Source organism: Culex pipiens, chromosome 1 (assembly GCF_016801865.2).
Source record: "Culex pipiens pallens isolate TS chromosome 1, TS_CPP_V2, whole genome shotgun sequence".
NCBI lineage: Eukaryota > Metazoa > Arthropoda > Insecta > Diptera > Culicidae > Culex > Culex pipiens.
In genome coordinates, this window is record NC_068937.1 from 65,524,925 (window position 1) to 65,543,319 (window position 18,395).

Below are 18,395 nucleotides of genomic sequence, written 5' to 3' on the forward strand. Positions count from 1 at the left end.
CGATTGGGATGAGTCCGTTCGAGAAATGGTACGGGAGGAAACCCAGCCAAGAGCACATGAAAATCTTCGGGAGTGAGGCATGGGTGCAGGTACCCGCACAGACAAGAAAGAAAATGGACGTGAAAGCGCGAAAACTAGTGTTTGTGGGATACTCGAACGAACACAAAGCATACCGTTTTGACGACAAACAAAGTGAACGTGTGACGATAAGTCGTGATGTGAAGTTTGTCGAGGATTTGCGTATGCCGGACGAGAGAAAGTGCAGTGAACTCGAAAGTGAATCAGTGAAGCACGACCGTGAAGAGCAAGAAGTGTCCCCGATGGAGCCCATCGTGCGAAACGAGCGGCGTACGAGAAAGCTGTACGTTGTCCCGAAAAGGAGGAGTGGGTTCGAGCGAACAACGGCAGCTAGAAGAAGCAGACCAAAGTGTGCCGACTGCTGAAAAGCATTTGTGGTCTCAAACAAGCGGCGCGAGTGTGGTACCGGACGATCACCGGAAAACTGTCGCGGTTGAGATTCGAGCGGTGCAATTCGGATTCGAGCATCTACAAGCAGCCAATCGGCAAGGACGGGATATCTCTACTCATTTACGTAGATTATCTTGTTGCTTGCAAGCAGGAGGAGAAGATCAACATGATCGAGAGAGATAAGAAGAGAGCGGTGCCAAAACTGGACGACGGAGGAGCCAAGGGATGAATCCGCTAGGAGGAGTGTTGAGCCACCCTATTGGTGGTGACGTGCGCGGATGCCCACAACGGCGCTGCCGTTCAAGAGAAAAGTGAAACGTCACACACAGTTAGTTGTTACTTGTGCGTATTTTATTTCCGGCAAAGTTAACCGATTCCGTTCCTCTTTTTCGCGTTCCCTGCTGCCGTCGGCACTCTGCTAATCCGGCCAACATCCTAACAGAACTCCGTCAAGGTTTAACTCATATGGTGTCATTTGATCAACAGACCGGAATTAAAAAAAAACTGGAGTTTTTTTAAAGGTTCCGTCAACTGGGGCGAATTGGGATAGTAGTTTTAACCGACGACCGTCGGTTTTAACCATGTTTGTTTGTGCACCGGCCACGGTTGGCCAGTTTCGGAGTGGACTGTATTTAGGGGGTCGGAAAGGGGTCCGAAGAAAAGGCACCGGAAGGTTATACTTTCACTTTCTCTATTTATTCCTTCAACACCTCCTTCTTCCTCTTCTGTTTCCTCCGCACTTCCTTCATTCACTTCTGCTGCTGCGCGTCGCGTACTGCACGTCCGACGGTTGGATGACTTGTGTTCACTAGCGTGCCCAGGGTGGGGCAACATGGGGCAGTTGCCCCACCATCCTCGGAAATTTGTTCTAAAATTGGGCAGGGGGTGTCCATAAACGACGAAATTTTCAAAACTCTAATATTTTTGCCCCACCTTCCTTGAGGACCTGGACACGCTAGTGCTTGTGTTGATCGCGCTCAACGCGAGCTTGTTGCTAGGCGGTTCGAGCGGCAAACTTGTTGTTGACGTCGTCGATGACAGCTCTGCCGTTGCGCAGGGGCGTAGTCATTCTCGTCGTACGGGTTGGGGCAAACCCTATTCGGTCGTGGTGTTCTAGCTGGACTGCGTACGCCGCGCGATCCCTAGGTCCCAGGGCCGCCGTTGGATTGCACCTTCGTCAGGTGGCTTTTGAGTTTCGCGGTCATCGGCTTGGTTTGGTGCGTCGGCGACGCATCGATTCTTGATGGCTTCCCGTCGATGTTGCGCTTCGATCTGGGAGATGCGGGAGACTCGACTGGTTCGGGTTTCTCTCTCGTTCGGGTTGAGGTTGGTTGTCGTTGGAGCCGTCCATCTGGGAACGGCTTGTATCAGGTGGGCTTGCTGGATTGTCTAACTTCGGCGCGGAATCTCGGTTGATCTCGGAATCGCCGACCTTTTCAGGTTCTGCTTCCGGAACACGGTCTGGCAGGAAGTAGGTTGCCTTCGGGACAGGACCCGGCAGGGCTTGGGCTGCATCCGGAAAAGAATCCAGCGATGCGGGTGCCTCCAGGATAGGGCCTGGCGGAGCAGTGTAATCCTCCGGAACAAGATCCGACTGGGCGTAGATTGCTTTCGGGACAGGACCCGGCAGGGCTTGGGTTGCATCTGGATCAGAATCCAGCGATGCGCTTGCCTCCAGAGCAGGGCTTAGCAGAGCGTTGAAAGCCTCCGGAACACGGTCCGGCAGGTCGGAGATTGCCTTCGGGACAGGACCCGCCAGAACTTGGGTTGCATCCAGAACAGGATCCAGCGATGCGCTTTCCATCAGGACAGGGCCTGGCAGAGTGTTGACTTCCTCCGGAACACGGTCCGACAGGGTGGAGATTGCCTTCGGGACAGGACCCGGCTGTCGTAACTCAGACCAGGTCTTCATTTCTTTTTTAAACACTCGGAAGTGAATCTTCGGTTTGTTTCTGGTCCCACCACCCACCGCATAAAACACAACCGCTCGCTACAGCATTAAACGCCAGACTGAAGAATCCCCTGAACCCGAAGACCAGTCCCGACACAATCGGTCCACAAGCGCACAAACACACACGTAACTCTCTCAACTTCCCTCAACCACGCCGCGCGTGTTCATCCCGAAGTTCATCAGCTACACTCTCACGCCACGTCCGCAGCGATCGTAGTCTTCGTTCGTTTTCGCTCTCTCTCTCTCTCTCTTTCTCTCACAACGTGCGCGTTGCGCAGATTTCAATATTATCCGCGCACCACCAAACCGAAGTGCGCAACACTTCTGTTGCGCCGAACAAAAATGTAGTGGTTTGTCGTTAGCGTGTACATCAGCCTGTGGCGCAACAGCTTTGGCAGGTTGCGTTCGTATTTTGATTTTTGTCTGCTTTCACAATATCAATCTACCCAGTAGACGCGCTCATACTTATACCGACGACCCTATAGGCTTATAATTTCATTTTTTTTTTGCTCCCCCCTCGACTTCGGTCAGAGCCGAGGGACATAAACTTAAAAAAATATTTGCAATGGCCTAAAATGAAAAAAGTGATCAGAAATGGTTTTTGATCGTGTTTTTTATTGCACAAATCCGTTGTACATAAAAATGGAGCACCCGCAGTCGAGCAGTTTTTGACAGTTCGCTCCATACACTGTAACTGAAAATCGCACTTTGCTGAGTTCGTTTTCGCACTTTTTCATACGATTTTTTCAGTTCGACTGCGATTACACAAAAAAGTGTAATCGCAGTTGAACTGAAAAAATCGTATGAAAAAGTGCGAAAACGAACTCAGCAAAGTGCGATTTTCAGTTACAGTGTAAGAAATACATTGGGGAGCGTTCTTTTATTACGTAACGCAGTTAGGGGAGGGGAGGGGGTGTCGGTGTCTGTTACGAAATGTTACGAAAATAGGAGGAGGGGGGGAGTGCTGAAAAATTCTGTAACGTAACGCAAAATTTTCATATACGAATTCTTTAAAAAATGCAAAAAGACCTTACGTTACGCGTTACAGGGGGGTAGGGGTCGCTCATCTGTTACCCCAAATTTTGCGTTACGTAATAAAATAACGCTCCCTAAAAATAAAAATTTATGGAATTTTAGATTGATAGTATTAGGAATTTTAGAATCCTCGATTCTAAATTGTTTAAATTGTAATATTTTCAAAAATGTTTTCCTATTTCAGACTTTTTTGACGAAATGACCAGTTGTTGCATCGTAATTGAACTGGAATTGGGTCCTAAAATTAAGCTTAAATTTGTGACATTATTGTTCACAATAATATAGCTTATTTTTCTGGGTACAATAACCCTTTGAACAACCGCAAAGGATTTAAAATGGATTTATAAATCAATTTAAAAAAAAATAACTTGGCGGCCCTTCTTGACAGATAACATCCTACTTGACAGCTCGTTCCAAGAATACCATAGTTGATCAATCGAAAAATGTTGTCTTGTCTATTTATTTTTTTGCATGAAAATGAAAAAAAGTGATCAGAAATGTTTTTTAATCGTGTTTTTTACCGTTGTACATACAAATGGACATAGGGCTTTAGGACCCAATTGGCCCCATTGCATAGAAATGTAAGTTTTATTAGTGCATCTCCAGCGCTGGGTGCAAACATCGAAGCAAAGCTAATTTGCACCCGACGTCAACCCCATCGCGGTACCTGTCGCGGTAGCAAATTTGCTCTCAGTTCTTCGGGATTTCACTTTGCTACCCGGTATTCTGCCTGTTTGCTACCGCATCAAATGGAATTATGCACGGAAAATCGAATCAAGCACGGAATTTTTTTTTACTTTAAAATTTTTTGAAAATTTAGAAAATTTTAAAAAATTAAAAAATTTAATAATTTTTAAAAATTTAAAAAATTTAAAAATTTTAAAAATTTTTAATAATAATAGGAAAAATAAAAAAAAAAATTTAGGCCGTTGCAAATATTTTTTGAAGTTTATGTCCCTCGACTCTGGTCCTGGGGGGGGGGGGGGGGTGCAAAACAAAATAAAAATTGAAATAACAACCCAAGTAACCAAACAGCACTAAAACAACCCAAGTAACCATCCAGCACTAAGAGAAATCATAAAGGTGCTGTTTATCAGCTTTCTACAGCTAATCAGTCATAAAACAGCTAGGATGAAAACAAATCAGCTCTAAAACAACTGCTTTAGTATTTGCTGATATGCAGCAGTTTTAATGCTGCTCCTAGCAACACTGCTGCATTTTCCCTTATTTTACTGGCACCACTGTTGAGGAGTGAAAGAGAGAGCACGAAATAAACGAAAATAAAAATATCTCTTGCTCGTTCATTCGTTCAACCAGTACGACCAAAACAAACCAGCGGAGAAAACGGCTGTCAGTCGATGGCGGAGATTCATCGTAGTTGTATACTTCTGATGTTTTTAATCTTTTGAGAAGAAAATTAATGGATGTTTGAACCATTTTTTTTAGGAAAACGAAATCAAAGATGACTAAATAATCACTTCTAAAGGCATTTTTGCAGGTTGGCTGGATTACTTATATATAATGCTCCCGTTGATCGTCTTGCATGCACGCCGATTCCGCCTGAATTTGCCACCTCGGAACATCTCCGGACTGGAAAAACTGGTGTTTCAGGGTCAGCGGCATTATCTCCCGTGGAAGCTGCTCTACGACAGGAGGACATTTACCAGGTCGATTTTGTGACGGTGAAGAACTTTTTTAAAATAGATTATAGCCTTATATTTAGTTAATGAAATGTATAAGAGAAACTTGAAATAATAAATCATGGCAACATGTTCCTTTTTCTTTCCATTTTAATATTGTACGATCAGTACCTAGCTGGACTCGGTCACTGGAAACGACCGGCGACTCAGTGACCGACGAAATAGGCGGCGGGCCAGATGCGGGCATAAAAATGTCAAAATCTCTTCCCCCCTCACTTCGTCTCACCATCCAGCTGCAGCTTTGTTGACAAACAAACGGAGCACGCGGTCGCATAATGGCGGCATCGAGCCAGAATTAGGGGTGATCATGTGATTAAACATGAAAGTTTTTTCAAGAAAAATAATATTTTTCCGACCGAATAAAAAAATTGCGAGCATGTTCAAACAATTTTTCCTGATGTCGGAGAAGTGATAAAAAAGCAAAATTTTAATCCATAATTTTTCTATAAATTGAATTTTTTCACTCCAACTGGGAACCCCTAGGTCTATCCACGACCGTTTCCAATGACCGTGAGAAGAAGCCAGAAAATCCAGCTACGAGCTAAATCCACAATATTGCTTATTGCGAGATAAAATCACTTTTCTTCTTCGCTGTGACTGACAGGAGGTTACAGCCGTATAAATTCCTAGTTTAAAAGAAGAAATGAATGCAATTTTGTACTCAGAATCTGTGTAAAATATTACCCAGATCTGTGTAAAATTTTACACAGATTGTCGATTAAAAAATTACCCAGATTTGACAGACAACGGTTGTACACAGATCTGTGTATTTACAAGGCTTCTACACAGATTCTGTCTATTCCAGGTTTTGGGCGATCTGTGTCAAATTTTACACAGATCTGTGTTATATGGATTTTGCGTGTAAAATTTGACACAGATTGCCCAAAACCTGGAATACACAGAATCTGTGTAAAAGCCTTGTACACAGATCTGTGTACAGCCGTTGTCTGTCAAATCTGTGTAATTTTTGTTTAGCCATCTGGGTAAAATATTACACAGATTCTGTGTAAAATTTTACACAGAAACTGGGTAGAAAATTTACATATGTTTTGAATTGCTTTTAGATATACTTTTAATTATTCAGTAAAAAAGGCGTTATTTATTAGCTCAAGTCTGAGGTTTTATACAAAATAAATTCATAAAACTATGTTATTTGGCCCATCTGCCCAACTTCTGCCACATTTTCTACTTGATGAGGCATAAACACAAAGAAAAAATACTCTGAATTTAAAAAGATCGTTCGTTGGATTAAAAGTTCGCGTTGGTGAATATTCGTAGAATGTCCAAACTTTTTAATTTAAAAGTTGGAAAGTTGTTGATACTACCATGCATTTCTGGAACAAAATCGTTGTATCGGTAAAAGTTTTTTGCTTTTAATTTAAGAAGAAACTTTTTATGGCATGAATAAATAACATTTAACATTACAGTGATGATTTTCGAAAAATGTGATGGATTTTATTTCAATATTTTAATATTAAAACAGTTGCTTCCGTTTTTTTTTTGTATTCAACGCATCTGCTTATGGTAGGCTAACTTCCGCGTCCAAGCTGAACCGATTCTTACGGTACGCCACCGGTCACGTCCGAAGGCCCCATGCTTAGCAGGTTACGGATTGGACGTTGGGCAGCAACATCGCGGCCTTCATTTTGGAGCGCGACAGCGTTGTAGAGAACAGGGAGGTCTCGTTGCCGGCCATCATCAGGACAGACTTGGAGGAGTTGGCCATTGGTTGTAGATTCGGCAAGGGAAGTCGACGTTTTCCGGCTGGGAAGTAAAGCGCCTGAACGGATAGTTCCCGATCACTTCGTCCTCCTTCGAGAATGGCACAGATGTTGCCAGTTCATCCGGCCGAAGCTGCGCCGTCGCGAGTTAAGAGTTTGCGGGCGGGATTTGCTGAAAGAATTTGAAAGTAAATTAAATTGGCTAGACACTGAACACATTCTAAATACTCACCGGTGACTTCTTCGGTATTTCAGGTAGATGTTCTTGATCAGGTTCGTCGGATATCGCTCCAACCTCTGGAAGTAATCCGAGTACGACAGCTTCAGGACCTGCGGCTTTCGTACAGATGGTTCTTCCAGAACTGGTGCAAACTGTTCTTCCGGATGTTTATGTAATACTCGTCAAACATGTCCCGCACCGAGAAATGGACTGCGGACCCTCAGGACATCCCACACTGTCCCGTCATCACTTTCGGCACATAATGCTGCTGATGGTCTTAAACCACCGGCACCGAGTGCAACATCCGCGCTGACCACCTCCGATCGCTTCTCGTCGTTTCCCTCTTCCGTCGGATCCTTCTCCTCACCATTAAAATTAACTTTATCGAATACAACCGGTGCAAATTCACATCCGCATAAACGGCATCCTACAAAAACAAACAAAATCAAACACAAACGCCACCAAACACCCAAGCTTCCTTCTTATCCATTTCGGTTGTGAAACAGCTGCAGATCCGGCAGGAAGCTGGCCTCGAGCTGGCCTCATCCTTTTGAACACCAACTTTCCCCTAATCCCCTAACCTTGTTCCGCACCATCCTCCTTCGAAGGTATCCGCGTCCAAGTTCTGGCTGCGGACGCGTTCTGTTTTGATTGACGTCGTGGACCACCACTCACTAACCACCGGAATCACACTCAAAATAATCCACACGTTGATGCTACCTGAAAAATAACGTAACCATGATTTTCCCCTCGCTAGGCCTGTTTTACGTGACACACGTAAAAATAATGTGAAAGTGTACTGGCAAAAAAAATGTTTTCACGTTGAAGTTACGTGAAAAACCATATAGTATTTTTCCACTAGGTTTTTCCATGTAGCTTTTATGTGTTTTGAAATGTAACTTCAACGTGACTCGAGTGCGCCATTCGGCCAAATATCTACGTGATTATTTTAGTGTGAAAATTGAGTGCGTCCAGTTAAGACGTGCTGTCGGATTTGTGTCCGTAAAATTTGATTGCAATTGAATGGTAAGTTGAAGGAGGCTAGAATTATTTTATGAATAATTTATAATATTTTTCTTGCAGAATCCGATCCCTGTGAGCAGCATCTTTTTTCCGGTAGTCACTGAAATGTTAGCCCCGTTTTTACATTAGTGGCCGGTGCTACCGTGGTGTTTGACGCCACCGAAAATATCACGGACATGGTCAGTTCATGTACGCGGTCGTGTTCGGGTTGGACCTTTTCGTAGCGTACCGCAAGCTGGGCATCAACTGGAGTTCGACGACGTAAGCCCAAACAACACGACCATCTACGACAACGATTTCGAAACGGGTTCCCGTGCGACCATGATGGCCAGTGGAATCAGCTAGCGTCGATTGAACATCCTCCTGCTCGGCTACATTAGCGATGTGGCCAAACGCAACGCAGCCGAACTGGAGCAGCACTCAAACGTGGTTCCCTGGACATCAGTCTGCTGCGATCGATCGATGATCGCTGGTGCACAAAGATAGGAGCGTCGACATGGCAGAAGGTCACCCGCGATCTTTTTGAATTAGTGGCAAAAGGTGAAATCACCCCGAAGAAATTTATTAGTTAATAAAGGAAATGAGCTTTAGCAATTACTCCTTATTTCTTCTTATTTCCATTCGAAAAAAAAATTAAATACTACAACCATAAAAATCATATAATGTTTACTACAGCAAGCACGTAGAATTCATCAATCGATTCATATAGCTTCTACGTGTGAAACACGTAGAAACAATGTGAAATGATCTGGCCAAGCATATTCCGTTTCTACTAGAGCCACCTCGTAGAAGTTACGTGAAAAGTTTAGTGGAAAAATACCACATAGCTTTTCACGTAACTTCAACGTGAATATTTTTTTGAGTGCACCTAAACGTTTGTTTACATTTTGGACTTAGACGTACACGGTTTCACGAGAACGACAAAATGAAAGAAATTCTACAGTCGAATTAAAAGTTAAAACTTTTAAAAAAGTTAGCAATGAGATTTTCAAAAACTGTAGCAGTAAAAGTTTTCATTTTCAAAACAAGAAAAAAACTTTTAATGTAGCAAATTTTAACCACTTATCAATTCAAAAGTAAGTTACTTTTGTCATTACCATAATATTTTTTTGTGTGTATGGAGTGTTGTCTCCGGAACTCTTCCTCTGGATAGCTGGTGCAATTGGTTTTGCAGCGGGCGAGATTGGCGCTCCTGCAGCTCACTTAGGAGGACATCGAAGAAAAAGCTAACGGGTGCATCTGGAATAACATTCGTAAGAGGTTAGAATAAAGATAAGCACAGTTTCAGAAGATGCATTACCTGATGAGTTAAAAATCCAACAGAGGGCTAAAATGAATGGCCGGAATGTGAAAAATCCTGTAGAGAAAGACAATTTAACGATACTTCATTGAAAAAATCACGAGAAAAAACTTACCAAGTTCTTGGAGCTGCATAAAAGTCGCCATCTTAACTTTTTCGGGTTTTACCCAGATTTGAAACGAAAGCTAATCGAAAATCTGTGTAACTTTTTACACAGATCTGTGTTATAAAACTACACAGTTTTGACAGCTAGAACATGTTCAACAATCTGTGTAATTTTTTTACACAGATCGGTGTTATGTGGATTTTGCGTGTAGCCCCATGCATTCCCTGACAGACGGACCGGGCCGACAACGGCCCGAAAACCGCCGGACGGCTCGACAAAGCGGCCCGATTGGAGCATTTCCATTCGAGCAGTTTTTGCTTTTTTCTACAATGTATTTCTTCCCTCTGAGAATTTTGGCTCGAGCCTCGAGTCGATCTAGCTCGAGATCGAGCCTGAATCGAGTCGAGACTCGAGCCAAAATTCTCAGTGGGTTTTGGAGCGAACTGTCAAAAACTGCTCGACTGCGGGCACTGCGGGTGCTCCATTCGGATTGAGTTAACTGGGTTGGATAGAACCTTTTTAGCGGGGTAGGTACTTCTGATTTTGAGTGTATAATAGTTCTTGAGCCTTTTTGGTTTTGCGTGTTTGTGTTTATTTTTCATTATTCCAAGTTTGACACTGAATAATTTGGATAACAAATTTCATCCGTGTTTTGAAAAAAGATGACTGGTTCATCAAATTTTAATTGAATTTAAAATTCATGTTTGCGAAAAGAAACAATTTCAATTAACGAAAATCATTATAGTTGTAGAAAAATCAAGTTTTGATTGTGGTAACAGTTTGTTTTGTGATATCCAACGTTATGTTAAGCTTTGCCTTTGTTCATTACCTTTAAAACGCAATTTCTAAAATTTATTGTCTAACAAAACATTTAAACAGAAAAAATACATTGCATAAACTATAGTTATGGATGTATCCGGAGAGGAACGAAAATCGAACCCGTCCGTCCGGCAGGACCAGCACTTAATCGGTGAGTAATATTGTTTTTATTTCCCTTTACATTCCGGATGATTACACGCTCCACGAACGCTGTTCTTATCAGCGAGTTTTTATTGTTTTTTTTTTTTAATTGGAAAGATTATGTCCACGTTGTATGCATAGAATTTGGTCGCCCTTTTTCAGTTCTCTATTTGAAGTTTGTGCAGCTAGTCGCGTTCTATTAAGTGTATCGATTTTTTGTTGTTGTTATTTGCCATAGAAGAGAAAATATCAAATTTCCTAAACCGATATTACTTTCGTGACGTGAGTCGATATTTCTCGCATGAGTGCACTGGAATCGGGTCTTATTGCTAGCAGCAGGAGAAATTTCTTTGAGAAAAAAGAGTGATTTTTACATGAAATGAAAGCTAACCGTGAGTTTATCATGAAAAGAGCAATATGTCAAACCATTCAGATTTGATCAATATGTCAAAACTTTAATCAACAGTAAATTTTAAATTAACTACCCTTCTTTTTTATCATCGAAAACTTAAAGAAATCGTCAAAAGTCTGTTGGACAGCCTAAGCGGAGATGAGCAACTACGCAATACAACGGAGGCAGCACTGATTAGGATTGCGAAGAAGCGTTACGATGAAATCATAGAAGTGTTTTGCGAGTATCGGAAGAAGCACCCGAAGCTGGGCGAAACGCAGGCATCGATCATTCTGAGGTAGGCCGTCGGGTAAATGTTCTGCGGACACAATTCGCTTGAAACGTGCTTCTTTTGGCAGGGTCATCGAACATGTTGTGGTCAACTTGATGGATAAGATCAGCCACGGAACCGCGTCCAAGTGTGTGGAGTACAGTGTCAACGAGATAACGCGATGTCCAGATCAGCAAACAACGATTCAGGTGCCGTGTCGAGAGATTCTAGTATCCGTAGGCAGGCGGTACTGCAAAGAGGTGATGGACGCACTCGCGAAACATGTCGAGCAGCACCAGGTGGCCCATTTTATGGTTCCCTACACAATGGGTTCTTTAGCTACGGCCAATGTTATGGACTCGATTTCTTTGATTAAACCATTACTTGGCTTTATTCTGCCAACACTTTCCTCGATCAAACAGGACCACCTGAGACAATCTTACGCCTTTGCCATCGGTCGCTTCGGGGAAGCTTTCTGCGAGTACAAAGAACACCTCCGTCTTAATCCAAACGAAGAAACTCCAATGAAAACCGGTTTAACTTATGACATTTCGGACGAGGTGGGCATTTGTTACGATCTGTTCCAGAGCCAATGGTTGTCGTCTCGCGAGCCCAAATTGGCGTATGAAGTGTTGAACGCTCTGTCCTTTCTGTATCCTTTGCTTCCAATGGACAAATTGAACGATGGTTTGCTAAAAGTTATACCGGCCACACTCGCCCTGTACCGTCGTAGCATTGATCGGAGTGTCGTAACGCAATATTTAGCATCAATCATCAAAACTGTCCTCACCCTGAATGCGTCACTTTTGTCGGGAGTTTCTGACACCATAATTGCGACTCTTTTTGATCTGGTCTGTGTCAACCCGGACTACGAGAAGCCACAAACGGTCAAGGGACACTACGAAGTGCTGCGCTGCTTCGATTTGATGGCTAATGACTTTGGCGAAAAAATCGTGGAGATCCTTTTGATACATTTACGCAGTAACAACGAGCGAGAGCGAATAAAATCGCTACTGGTGTTGACACATCTAACCAACACGTCGGAGACAATCATCGTTGAAAAACAGTCCGAAATTTGTTCGATTTTGAAATCGATGCTGGTCACGGAGCGATCAATAAAGTTAAAAATGATTCTGCTTAAGACGGTCGTCGCCTTTATGCAGCGAAATTTTGTGCACGAGCGGGAATTCGTAATATTTTTGATACGAGGAAGCTGTCGACAGTCCAAGTTCAATACCGAGTATGGCAGCAACGAAGAATATCTGGAATTTGTGAAGGCGTGCAACAACACACTTTTCATACTGTCCTCAACCATCGGCACCATGGACGACATTCTAAGGATAGAATTACTGCAAAATTTCCTTAGGTGACAGCAAATGAGTCTTGTCCATTTGAAATTAAAGTAACTTTTCATCTCATTATTCCACAGGCTTGAATTCACCGACATCAGCAGTACGATTAGCAAGTGTTTAGCCAATCTGTTGGCCAAGAGTCCGGAGATTGGCGTCAGCAGTCATCCAGATGGTCGTAATCCGTTCGATGAGAACGAACCCAGCATCGAAGAGGTCCGCCCGCCAAACCCACTGTCGGTGTTTGTCCGATCGCTGGCACTGCTGGGCAATTTCGACGAAATGACGCGCGTTCAAAACGTGCTGGCATTTTTGAAGAGCTATTCGCCATATTTGTACAAAAACCGCCTTCTGGTGCCGCTCTGGAACGAGAAGCTGGGAGAGATTGTGCAAGAGCTGGGCACCATAAATCAGAAACGGTACGATGCTTTACTGTTTGAGTTTATTCAGGCGACCATCAGAGATATCGACGAGAACAAGAACAAGTTTGTGGAGAGCGTTATTGCGGAAATTTACCAACAATTTCCGCTTTATCAGCCGATTGCACCGGGAACAAACCAACCGTCGATGGAATTCCGCATTCCGATGCTAGATCGAGAGAAGCGCATGCTCATTAAGGTAAAATAATAAGAATTTTCAATAAGTTTTCGTGGTTATCAACTCCCTCAACAAGTAAACGGCGCATCCGTTAGAATGAAGTGAGTTTCACTTAGATCTGGGTGCATCTGATGCTTCATTTACTCATTTCTGGTTCGGTTTTGACGAAAGTCACCCAAATATGAATGCTGTTTGTTCTGGTGGAACTTGGACTGGTCTGACGACGCAGAATCGAGGAGAAAAGAAAACACATCGAAACTAAACTAAACAAACTAAATCGCCTCATGTCCGTCTGATTCGTGCTTTTGCACAGGGGTGTGCATTGCCAGTTGAGAGAATTGAACCATCGGTAAACCACGTGGACTGTTTTTTTAAATCTCAGAACCACCGCGCCTGCATCTATCAAATGCATGGCCAGTTGAGAGGGATGGTCAACCGGAACATATCTGGAGTTTTTTTTTAAAGGTCCAATAAACCAAATTTCCATTTTTTGCTTTTTGAGTGTTTTTGAAACCGCCTTGATTTATGGCATCTCCAGCGCTGGCGTGCAAATCAAATTTGCACCCGGTTCATGAATACCGAGATCAAATTTGCCACCTTGAAAAAACTCCGTCATCCCCCAGTCAAATCAATCCGAATTCTGAAACGGAATCTAATTAGAATCGTATACAAATTCCGTTTCAAACGCAACAACCGGTTCCGTGTTCGAACCGGTTGTTGCGTTTGAAACGGAATTTGTATACGATTCTAATTAGATTCCGTTTCAGAATTCGGATTGATTTGACTGGGCCCCACCGCTAGGGTAGCAAATTTGCCACCGAAACAAGCCCACCGCGGGGGGCAAATATGGGTTTTTATCATTTTTTGCTCTCGTTTACCTTCAAAATCAATAATTATGTGTTGATTCATGCCTAGAAATGCTAAAAGTTTATTAAACTTTTTAATCCTATTGAAAATTTCAAAGAATTTCATTTTTCGAAAATGTCCAAAGGTAAACCATTTGCTACCCGATTTGATTCCCACCAAATTTGCTCTCGAGTTTGCCCCACCGCGCGTTTTTTTTTTAATGTTTTTAATTATTTTTCATTAAAAAAAAATATAATTTTTATTTTTTTTATTTTTTAAATTTTGTTAATTTTTTTAAAATTTTTTAAAATTGTTTTTAAACTATTCTAATTTTTTTTAATTTTCTTTTTTTAATTTTTTTAATTTTTTTTTAAACTTTTCTAAATTTTATTATTTTTTTTTATTTTTTTCAAAATTGTTTTAATTTTTTAATTTTTTTTTGAAGGTCTGCAATGCAGTGAATTTTGAACCTCCAACTTTCAAACTCCGGATTTTTCTTAGTTAGAATGTTTATTTTCGAAAAAAAAAATACCAAAAAATTAATTTGAGTATGTCAGTTTTTCGATTTATGGCCGCCTGAAACCCCATAGTGGGCAGGTACCGCGGTGGGGTTGACGTCGGGTGCAAATTTGATTTGCTTCGATGTTTGCTACCCGCGCTGGAGATGCACTTAGGGGTATTAAAAAACACCCAAAAAACAAAAACTAAAAATTTGGTTTATTGGACCTTTAAAAAAAACTCCAGATATCAGTATTATATTATTTATAGGTACTTGGAATGTTTTTGTCCCATTCGCCGGATGAACATCTGGTCGCCAACAAGGTAGATCTCATCATCGGATTGGCAAAAGCGGAAAAGCTGGAAAAGAGCGCATCGAACGAGTCCTATGAAGCCCTCCTGCAGGATCACGCCCAAGCTCTGGGGTACGTTTCGGTGGCGCACGTGGACATTCTGATGAGAAAGCTTCTTGCGTTGGTCATTGAAAACTCGAGTGTGAAGAAATCCGGCAGCTTTTTCTCAAATTTAAACTTCATTAAAGATAGTAACAAGGAAACGGAAAATTTCAAAACAAAGGTGCTCGTACTTCAGTCGTTGAACTACGTCGTTACACGAGCTCCGCAAGAAAAGGTTGTACAGCTGTTTGACGAAACGGTCATCAATTATCTAACGGCCCAGTTCGACAACAAGGAACTGTTTCTGAAAAAGTTAATCCTTCAAACGTTTATGAATTTGGCAGTGATTCTGCTGAACAATCCCAACGCACTACCAGAGGACCATATGAACAACTTTAAAAACAAAAACGAGCTGCTCAAGATATGCATGAACATAACGTGCGATGCGCAGAATGAGTACTTGCCCATGTTCCCGCTAATATTGACTCTGTCCACGACTCTCATCAAATTAAATCGGGAGGATGAAAATGTCGACGTAAATGGACTGCTGAACACGGCTTGTTTTTACTTTTTCACCACCGCTCAAAATCTCAAAACCAAATTCAACTCAATCGAAGAGGACAACCGCAATAGCTACCTTGCAAAGTATCTAAATTTGTCGCTCCCAGAGCTGAACAGTTTCATCCAAGCCATTCTCGAACAACAAAACGGTTCTCCAGCCTGTCTGGACGACATCAACTCGATACTGGAAATTTGGCTAAAGGATCGCAACAACGAGGTGAGAATCTGCGCGGGTCATGTGTACAACAAAACCCTCGAAGTTTACATGAAATCGATGAAGATTGGCTGTGAGGCTCCCTCAAAGTTTAACCAAACCGGAAGTCTGCTGGGGAAAACTATCCCACGCTGCATCGACTCGAACGCGACCGTGCGCCAAACTGCCATCGAAGTGTTGAAGAAAGTTCTGGAAATTGCTTGCATCTACGAGACGCTCACGATCGCCGACAACCGGGTCGAGTGGGTCAAGGAGCTGGACACGATTCGCGAGGAAATCGTAACGGACGACCCGAAGGACATTTATCGGATTGCGAGTCAGCTGGCAAACATCATTGCCCAACGGCTGTCCAACTATCAGTACGTTCAGTTTAGCAAGTGTCTGCTGTACAGTTTGAACGATCCGGAGCAAAGTTCCGCGATCGGGGCGTCGGTTGTGCTGAAATTTTTCATGCAGGTCAAGGGAGCCGAAATGTATCACGCGATTCCGGAGCTGATTAAGGAGTGTCTTCATGTGAGCGTTATCTATTTTGTTTGCCCTGGATGTATTACAGATTTTAGAGAGAAACAGATTGGTCGATGCAAAATAAATCGGCACTGGCAACGTATGTTTTGCGCTTGCAACGCTGCCAGTTTTGCGGTAGGTGTCCAGCGTGCCTGGATCTGTCAAACATTGGCCAATCTGTTTCCTTGAAAATCTGTAGGATGTATTGGTGTAACTCCATTTCTTTGATTCCAGGCGGTCAAAAACTGCGACGTTCCCAAGGCACGTTCCGGCGTACTAAAATCGATGCTGGCCATCACCAAGCACCACCCGAAGCTTGTTTGCAATGAAATTCTTGGCCAGAGCTTGCCCCTCGAAGAGTAAGATGCGAATCTGGGTTGATCTATCGATGAATCGAAGGTAAACTTGTGTTGTTTGTTTTTATTCAATTCCAGTAACGTAGTTGATTACTGGAGAACTGTCGCGAGGGATGGCGAATTATCGGGAATTATTTTGGACAACTTTATAGGCACCGTAACGACTTCGTGCCTGTACGAACAGCAACACCAGGACAAGCCCAACGACGCCCATAAGGTCGTGACTTTGCAACCGTTTTCGATAGTGTGCGTTTTAAACGAACTGTTCAAAAGCCAGGAAATTAAGCAGGAGTTGAAGGCAAGATTTACGGAGATATTCTGTATGATGCTGTCGACGTTGGCCACGTACATCAACTTGCAGCCACCGTGTGTCCACGTGGTTTCTCTGGAGGGCAGTGGGAACGTGGCAGTCCCGAAGAGTGCCAAGCGTGCAAAGAGCGCCACCAGTCGGGACTCCAAGCTGAACCCGTGCCAGATTGCGCTGGACACGTACAAGACATTCCTTGACACGCTGGACATGCAGCAGATCTCGAACGTTCTAAGCGTGTGCCCGGATCTTGGCTCCAGCACCGATCTGAACAGCTTTATTGAAATCCTAACGCCACTGGCGGTCGCGACTGCATCGGAAGTAGGCATCAACTCAACAACGATGAAGCAAATCGTGCTGACGCTCAGCAAGTACGTGAGCAGTCCCTACGATAGCCAGCGGATCGCATCGACCGGTTTCTACTCGCATCTGGTTCCGCTGAAGCCGTGCGGGGAGATTTCATCGGTAATCATGCTGCACCTGAACTCTTCCCTAAACGATCCCAATCCGTTGGTGCGAGGCCTAAGCATTCGCGGTATGTCGTACTTGTGCAGTCTCACCGATCACGACGTTGACAAGTACGCGGAAATGTGTCTGACTGCTCTGATGAAGGGCATTGATGACTACAACAAGGACTGCTTCATTAACATCCCCTTGGAGAGCATGCGGGGGCTGTCGAAAATCGTCCAGACTCTGCCCCAGGAAAAGTTTGAAATGTTTCTGGTGTCGCTGGCCATCCGGATTAAGCCGTTCTTTGAAAATGTATCCACAGAGCTGCGCGAGTGCGCGATTTTGCTGTTTGGTGACCTTTGCCACCAGAAGGCAAACAATGCACAGAAGAAGCAGCAAACTGAAGGTAGTGAATCGGATGACGGGCTGGCCTCGGAATCGCTGATGGAACAACTTAAGGCCAATTTGTGCTCATTGCTTTTGCATTTGTCCGAGGAAAATCTCCTGATTGCTAGGGTAAAAAAAACAAGCTTTCTCCGAGCTTTGTCCTGATCTCTGCATCTGCTCGTTTCACAGGCTTGCAAAATAACGCTCAAGAACGTTTGTGCCCTGCTGGAGACCACCAAGACGAATCAGTTGGCGCAGAACCATCTACTGGAGCACGGACAGCTGCAGTACGGAACCTTCATCAAGGATTTTGTCAAACTTATTGTGAGTGTGAATTGCAATTTCGCGTTCATTTTGGGTTTGCTGATGTTGGTCGTTTTTTTTTTTTTGCAGGGAGAGGAACTTCCGGATTCAGTAAACGATTTCATCGATGCCTGTTTGCCGTTTATGCGCAGCCAGTGGGCGGAAATTCGTGGAAATGCAGCGGTGTTGATTGGTAAAAATATCCCTTTGAATTCAGTTCTACACGCAACATCTAACATTCTGTTCCGCAAATTCGCAGGTTTGCTCCGAATGCAGAGTCGAACGAGTTCGTCTGTCGACACGGTTGGCCACAAAATCGCTCAACTGCTCAGGGACGAGGATTGTGGCGTCAAGGTAAAAGCGGCCGAAGCGTTGGGTTTCATCTACGGTGAATGCTAGAAAAACTGAGAATCTGCTTTGCTTCGCTCGGTGTTTGAAATGTTTTATGGGGGATCGTGATACTGTTTGCTTAAAACCTAGCA

At 43.4% G+C, this 18,395-nt stretch overlaps 2 protein-coding genes and 1 long non-coding RNA gene across 4 annotated transcripts in view; 1 reads left to right on the forward strand and 2 right to left on the reverse strand.

Moving 5' to 3' along the window:
- Nucleotides 1-1,483: 1,483 nt before the first annotated feature.
- The window catches only part of LOC128093851 (uncharacterized), a 38,624-nt gene continuing 21,712 nt past the window's right edge, over nt 1,484-18,395 (reverse strand). The window contains 3 exon segments of the mRNA XM_052711703.1: nt 1,484-1,822; nt 1,824-2,458; nt 9,534-9,546. Of these exon segments, the coding sequence (XP_052567663.1) occupies nt 1,582-1,822; nt 1,824-2,458; nt 9,534-9,546 (889 nt within the window). The 3' untranslated portion in view covers nt 1,484-1,581.
- LOC120430121 (uncharacterized) lies at nt 8,189-9,880 on the reverse strand. The gene is made up of 3 exons (XR_005607557.2): nt 9,534-9,880; nt 9,419-9,475; nt 8,189-9,357 (listed from the first exon to the last, which is right to left on the reverse strand). It is a non-coding gene; the product is annotated as an uncharacterized LOC120430121 (long non-coding RNA).
- LOC120430109 (maestro heat-like repeat-containing protein family member 1) lies at nt 10,139-18,389 on the forward strand. Of its 2 annotated transcripts, none has more exons than XM_039595194.2 (10): nt 10,139-10,494; nt 10,999-11,173; nt 11,235-12,512; nt 12,576-13,113; nt 14,707-16,119; nt 16,345-16,469; nt 16,545-17,739; nt 17,800-17,934; nt 18,004-18,106; nt 18,173-18,389. In XM_039595194.2, the coding sequence occupies exons 1-10, from the start codon at nt 10,431-10,433 to the stop codon at nt 18,310-18,312; spliced, it is 5,166 nt and encodes a 1,721-aa protein (XP_039451128.1). In that variant the 5' UTR covers nt 10,139-10,430; the 3' UTR covers nt 18,313-18,389. The 2 variants fall into 2 exon arrangements, with proteins under 2 accessions (XP_039451128.1, XP_039451129.1); XM_039595195.2 differs by lacking the exon at nt 10,139-10,494 and adding an exon at nt 10,657-10,876.